The sequence below is a fragment of the Podarcis tiliguerta genome, assembly GCF_965153285.1.
Source record: "Podarcis tiliguerta genome assembly, chromosome: 3".
NCBI classification, from domain to species: domain Eukaryota; kingdom Metazoa; phylum Chordata; class Lepidosauria; order Squamata; family Lacertidae; genus Podarcis; species Podarcis tiliguerta.
This window is the reverse complement of record NC_139536.1, coordinates 38,713,907-38,720,909: the sequence shown is the minus strand read 5'-3', so window position 1 is coordinate 38,720,909 and position 7,003 is coordinate 38,713,907. Positions and strand designations below refer to the sequence as shown.

At 39.7% G+C, this 7,003-nt stretch overlaps 1 protein-coding gene across 5 annotated transcripts in view; it reads right to left on the bottom strand.

Annotated features, from left to right (window-relative positions):
• Nucleotides 1-314: 314 nt before the first annotated feature.
• ZNF318 (zinc finger protein 318) overlaps nt 315-7,003 on the bottom strand; it is a 22,406-nt gene continuing 15,717 nt past the window's right edge. For 2 of the 5 annotated variants that reach the window (XM_083432069.1, XM_083432071.1), the window contains exon 10: nt 315-6,414. In XM_083432069.1, the coding sequence (XP_083288195.1) occupies nt 1,684-6,414 (4,731 nt within the window). In that variant the 3' untranslated portion in view covers nt 315-1,683. The remainder of the gene's footprint in view (nt 6,415-7,003) is intronic. The other 3 variants (XR_014509147.1, XR_014509146.1, XM_083432070.1) reach the window with 3 other exon arrangements.

Sequence of the window (7,003 nt, the reverse complement as noted above, 5' to 3'; positions counted from 1 at the left end):
TAACTTTATTTGTGGACCCTGGGCCTGGATCTTTTAAAACATAATGGGGGGGGGGGACCAAAAGTTTTCAAAGCATTTTTACCATACTGTTTTCTTTTAAAATTGAAAGAGCGTAAGTTACACACCATGTTTAACCTGCTGAATATTTAAAGTTTTCTCATAATGCTGCATAATTCATGGTTTGATTTAATTTCCAGTGTGGTGAAAATGGGAAAATAACTGAAGAACCAGTTGTCTGAATGTTCACAAAAAACAACTTGTAGAACCACTTGTAGAACAAGAACTTGTAGAACAAAGGGGAAAATGGCAATATCTTTGATATATTGGGTTTATTTTAAATTTACAGATAAACCTTTTATATAGATCCATGCAAACGTTTACGTCATATCTTGACAAGCTGAATAAGTGAAAAACCTTCACAAAACAGTATTTTGCGGCTCAGGGGTTCATTCAGGCATGTAATGTCTGGGTATGTGAAGTGAATCCAATCCTGAGAGCAAAGTTGAGATCTTCTATTTCTTCTGAGCTGGGCAGCTGCTAAACAATTCAACACAAACAGTTACTGCATTACAATACAATGAAATGAAATGTGATTTCAAATCATGTAAGTGACCTCAATATGCAGAGTCCAGTTGTTGGGCCACAGCCTTACCAAATAGTTTCCGTCTCCAAAAGTGAGTCGGTAGATTTTTCTTCTTTGCTCAGCGAGATGATATCCACACACACAGTAACATGGCATTACAGTCTGGGTTACAGAGCAATTCAACAACGTAATTACAAGTCAAAAATGCAGAACAATCTTTATGCATTTTACATTTTGTGCAACAAAACATGCATAACATTTCAAATAAACTTCCTGCTCAAATGTTTCAGCAAGAGCCTTCTTTTTTCTTCAAGTTCTGAACAGGTGTTCTTGCGCTTGTCACTGTTGCACTTGGAATGTTACTTACAAAAGCTGTGTAAATCAGAAACCATTAAATAGTCAAAGAAAAATGCAAAAAAACCCCCACAAAACCCATATATGCCCCAACAGCAATAAACCCTCCAAAGGCCCACATACACACTGGCTGCATTCCCACAAAATGCCAAACTATTGTTTAAGCATTACAAGGAAAATCTGCAGCAAGCCTTGAGCTCACTTGCTACCACCCTTTTCCTCCAGTACAGTCATGACATTTGGAAACTTTCACTTCCATTTTAGACCAACTGTAGCTTAGCTTGTCTTGCTGTCCATATCCAGAGAAAATGCAGCTAGTCCTATGGTTGGTGGAAACAAGCCAACTTCATATCATAGTTTATGAAGCTTAAGATTAACCACAGTTTGTGTTTCAGACATAATGTGAAACTGTGATTAATGCAACGTTCAATTTCCTCACAGTCACACCAGGAGAGGTAAAATGAAGTGTGCAAGCTAAAGGTTCACTGTTATGCATTCTGATAATGCTAAACTATGGTTCTGTATTATTTGTGAAGGTCAGTTATAGATGAGTAATTGCATTTTAACTGCAAGAAATAGAAATGAAATGTTCTAAGTTCAACAAAAAAATGTTTATACAATCCAATATGTACAATGGTGTATATTTTTCAGGGCAAATGAAGTTCAGGCTTTAGCAAATATCTACTTCAAAATATCTAACATATCAAACTCAAACAGAATATTTACAAAATCTACACAACAGCTACTCAAACATCAGGATCAATATTATCTGAACTTACCAGGTACTCTGCAGAGCTTTCAGTTACTTCTGAAGTCAACTTACTGTTAATCTCATATCTACTATCATTATTTTCCACTTCATCTGTCTTGTTTAACTCCCTTCCAGATGCCTGCATCTCATTCTTGACAATGTACAATTCGTTGTCACCTGAGCCCCCCACTTCTACAGATGTTTTCTGTAGATCTAGAAGGAAGGATTCCTTGCACTCAGTTGCTTGGCATTGTACATTTTTTTCGTTGCTACTCAATGGTGGCATATCAGAAGTGCTGTCTCTGCTAACATCTGATTGCAATACCATGGAAATTGGAGGCATGTCCTGCATTTCAATGAGTGACATGCTTGGTCCATCAGTGCTACCATTTGATGCAGGAGACACTATGTCTGGGACAATTACATCAGAAACCAAGGAGCAAAATTTATCCTCTTCCTCACCAGATGCTAACTCAACAAAAGCAATCATTTCTGGTTCAATTGCAGGTTGCTCAATGCCCAATTCTCTAGTTTTGTTGGACCCTAAAGAAATGGATGAAATGGTTTCTAACTTTGGACTCCCTACAATATCCTCATTCAGAATTTCAGATGGTAGGATGCCCAGATGTTCACGTTCTACCTCAATATCTCCCAGACTAAAATTAATGGTTTCTATTTCCAGGCTTGGTTTCAATCTAGGAGAATCATTAGGCTTTATTTCTCCAGACTTTGGAGAAGGTGTTGTAGAATGATCAAAGTTAAGTTCTGAATAAGTGCTATTCAAGTCCAAGTCACCAGCTGCTGAGGTATCCAAGATCCCAGTGTTCATGTCTGTGAATGGAAGGGCTACCTCTCCAAGATGTTCAACACTGATTTCTGTTGGAAGAGCACCCAGTGGTTCTTGAACCATCTCTGGCTGAACACTGGAAAAGTGAGTGCTATATGTTTCTACAGAACCTCTCTCTGCATTGTCATTTAAACTGAGATCAGATTCAGAAGGCCCACACCCATTATTTTTTATAAACATTAATTCTGCACTGGAACGAAGTTCATCATTTGCAGAAGACATACTGCCCAGAGTTTCAGCTCCCTTAGCTTGGGAATCCTTGGTTTCACAGCGTAATGGATGTTGACTAATTTCTTCATGTTCCCCTAGTGTACTGCTTATCATTGTAACGTTAACAAGGCACTCATTTGGTATCTCTTCTGATACTGGAACACCAACTACATTACAATTTTCATCATTGTTTGGTTGAGAACTAGTCAACAATTTTTGTTCATTATTTATACAGGATTTATTAAATTCATCTGTATTTAAAGGCTTCAAACCAGGATCTATGTTCTGGACCTCTGAAGTCTGCGGACTTTCATCACTGATTGCTGATTCAAGCCTATCAAGGCCCACATTGCCCCATTTTAGATCCAATAATGGTTCTTTATTGGAACTCTGATCTATCATTGCTATTTGAGGATTTTCCTTATTCACTTTTGAAGATGAGGCTGGCTCCCATGCCAGTGGACTCTGAACACGCACCTCTGAAACCCACATAGAAATTGTTGATTCAGAGCTGTCATCAAGTTGCTTATCTTCTGTTATAGTATGACCTTCTCCCTTAGGGGTATCAATTTGTGTTTCAAATAACCGAGACTCATGCTCCTGACTAACAACAAACTGATGTCCTGCAAATTCTGTATGTTCTCCTCCTACATCTCTCTCACCTAAACTTGTCAAATATGCTTTCATCTCCAAACTTTTACTGATCTTGTTTAATTTGGATTTATCCATTTTCTGCTGGTCTTGTGACTCGTCGCTAATGTCTGTGTCACTTGCCACACCAACATCTTCAGCAGTAAAGTCAGTCTCATTTTCTGCCATTTGCATTATTAACTCTTTCTTACCAGGAAATTTAAACTCTGCCATCTCATGCCCCAGAGGTTTATTGCTAACATCTTTTAGAAGAGCCTCTTGGTCTTCTGACAATTGCAGTGCTAATTCTTTATCATCAGGAGATTTATACTCTGCTGTCCTGCACTCCAATGAATTCTGGCAAAATTCTTCCAAAGAAGTATTGCTTTCTGGCAACTGCATGGCTAATCCTGCTGTCTTAAATTCAGATCGTTTCTTGCTAACATCGTGCTCTTTTAAAAGAGCAACATGGTCTTCTGACATATGTAAGCCTAATTCCTTATCATCTGGAAATTTAAAGTCTGTTGTCTCAAGGTCTGTAGGTTTGTTGCTAAAATCATCCAAAGGAAAAACACTGCTTTCTGACAACTGCACTGTTAGTTCTTTATCGTCGGGAGATTTAACGTCTGTTGTCTTAAGGCCTGTGGGCTTGTTGGTAACATCATCCAAATGAGGAACACTGCTCTCTGGCAACTGCATAGCAAATTCTGCTGTCTCCAGTTCTGATGACTTCTTATTATCATGTTCCTGTGACAACTGCATTGCTGATTCTTTATCATCAAGAGATTTAAACACTGCTTCCTCACACAGAGATGGATTCTTGTGAAGTTCTTCCAAAGGAGAAGCATTGCTTTCTGGCAACTGCATGGCTAATTCTGCAGTCTCCAGCTCTGATGGCTTCTTGCTAACATCTTCTAAGAGATCAACATGGTTTTCTGACAATTTCATTGCCAATTCTTTATCATCATCAGATTTAAAATCTGTTGTCACAAGATCAGCGGGTTTGTTGCTAAAGTCATTCAAAGAAGGAACACTGCTTTCTGGCAACTGCAGCACAAATTCTGCTGTCCCCAGCTCCGATGGCTTCTTAGTACCAGGTTTCAGGGACAACTGCATTGTTAATTCATCATCATCAGGAGATTTAACCTCTGCTGCCTCACATACTGAGGAATTCTTGTAGAGTTCTTCCAAAGGAGAAGCATTGCTTTCTGGCAACTGCATCGCTAACTCTATTGTTTCAAGTTCAGATGGTTTCTTGCTAACATCTTCTAAAAGAGCAACACGATCTACTGACAACTGCACTGCTAATTCTTTATCATCACCAGATTTAAAATCTGTTGTCTCAGGGGCATTTACTGAAAAATCATTGGATTCATATTTTAATACTGACTGTGCATCTGAAAGAGAGATTTTCTTTGATTCCCTCTCAACACCAGTTTTAAAGTTTTCTTCATAGGCTGCCAAAAGTTTCTCAACTTCAGCATCATCTGTTTCTGGGCTCTTGTCATTTAAAGGGATTTTGCTAACATCTGAGGTACTGTGTATGTTTTGTAGAGTTTCTTGTGTGACAGGCTTGCTGCTTAGTTTGGGATCTGCCAGCTGGTCTGTTTTTTTCTGTCTCTCAACAGGATTTGATTTAATTTTATCTGAAGTTGCAGAGTTCACAGACTTGCTATCAGCTGGACTCCTCCCACTGCGGTTGTAGAAAATATCGTATAGATCTTTGGCATTACCTGCTGCCAGGCAAGAGTTCGTTTTCTCCAGTTTTTTAACATGGTCTCTGAAAATAGTTGGTGGTGGCAAAGGATGGGGACACATGGGCACTGCCAGTATGTTTTTATCATCCTCAGACACACCAGGAGCCATGTCATCTGCAAGGATGGTTGCTTGTTTTGGTGGCACTGCGGGTGGAGGTGGGAATGCCATTGCTGGTGGTACTGGCAGTGGTACTGACAGCGGTGGTCCTGATGGCAGTGGAAGTAGAGGAGGACGCCGATTAGGTCTCTCAAAAATACCCAGTCTTGTAACTTGCTCCTTTATCACAGCAGCAAGTTCCCGTGCCTTTGCTTGTGCTTTTGCCACAACATTTGCTTGCTCCTGTGCCTTTGCTGCTTGTTCCTGTGCTATTGCCGCAGTCGCCTTTGCATGTTCCGCAGCTTTTGCATGCTCTACAGGCCGGGACACAGCTTCATGATCAGGTTCCTCTGTTTGTTCTGGTACCGTTGCATTCTCCTGCGAACCCTTTAAAACTACTACTTCTCCCCCAAATGCTTTTGAAATAATATCAGGAGGTAGAACAAGTTCTGGATTGCCCTCTTTTACAACAGGAAGTGGCTTGGTGCTCGCACCAGAGGATTTTATGGATAAGAAAGTATTCAAAGGTGCAGGCTTGCTTACTGTTGCTGTTGCAGACTTTCTGAGAACCATCATGGGGGCTGGTAAATTGGGCCTGATTTTTGCTTGTGATGATGTTGAAACAACTGGTGTCCAGGGACTAGTGTGTGGGATAACAGTTTTCCCAGACAATTTAATTGCAATTGGCTTTGAATTTGGTTTTCCAGATTGTGACTTGCTTTCTTTATCTTTACTTTCCTCAATGCTCTCCTCCTTAGAGGCAGTTACATCTTTGCCTTGATTTTTTTCATCTCTTTCAGTCTTCCTCCAGCTGAACTTTCCAAAAGATGTCATTCTTGACTCCTTTGGTGGTTCCTCTTTTTTCCCTTCCTTCTTTTCAACCTCTTTGTCATCTTTTTTCAATTTAAGCTTAATCCCACATTTCTGGCCATTAGAAACGCCTTTCCTTTTATTAGACTCATTTTCATTATCCCCATCTCCTAGTTCTTTGGAATTCTTTGGTTCCTCTTTACTTTTTCGTTCCTCTTTCCTTGCCACTTTCACTGCTTTTTCATCTCTCTCTTCTTTTTGCTTTTCACACAGCTTCCGTTTCAACCGGCGTTCTGTTTCTTGAATCACAGACAATCCTGCCTGACGGTCAATGTTCCTTCTCTCTTCATAGAGTGGATTTTCATCCACATATTTCTGTGAAGACAAGGAAAAGTTTCAGTGCTGTTACTTAATGTGAAATTTCAGTAGTGGTACAGGTTTATCTTCCTCAATATTTTATCTTCCTCATCACCACCCCACTACTAATTGTACTTGCTGAGAAATGCAAGAGGGAGGAGAAAGAGTGGTTTTCCTAGACAATTATTATTCAGAATATCTACATTAGCAAAGCTCAGTCGGTATAGCATGAGACACTCTCAGGTTCATAGGTTCGAGCCCCACTGGGGGCTGAACTAGATGGCCCTTGTTGTCCCTTCCAACTCTACACTTTTATATATAAAGTAATATGAGAAAAGCTTTATTCCAATGAGGTTAAAAAACTGCAGCATAAAACAAATCTAGTACAGTAAAATTTCAGTAACACACAACCAAAGTGTCAACTGGGAACACAGTCCAACAATATTATCTACAGTGACTCAGAAAGATTAAAAGTCCTTCTCAGCTCTACCTGGAGATGCCAGGGACAGAATTCAGAAGCTTTTGCATATTAAGTATATGTCATGCCACTTAGCTATAGCTTCTCTTCCCTTTTACAACAGAAGACTTTAAGACTTCAGTAAGATGA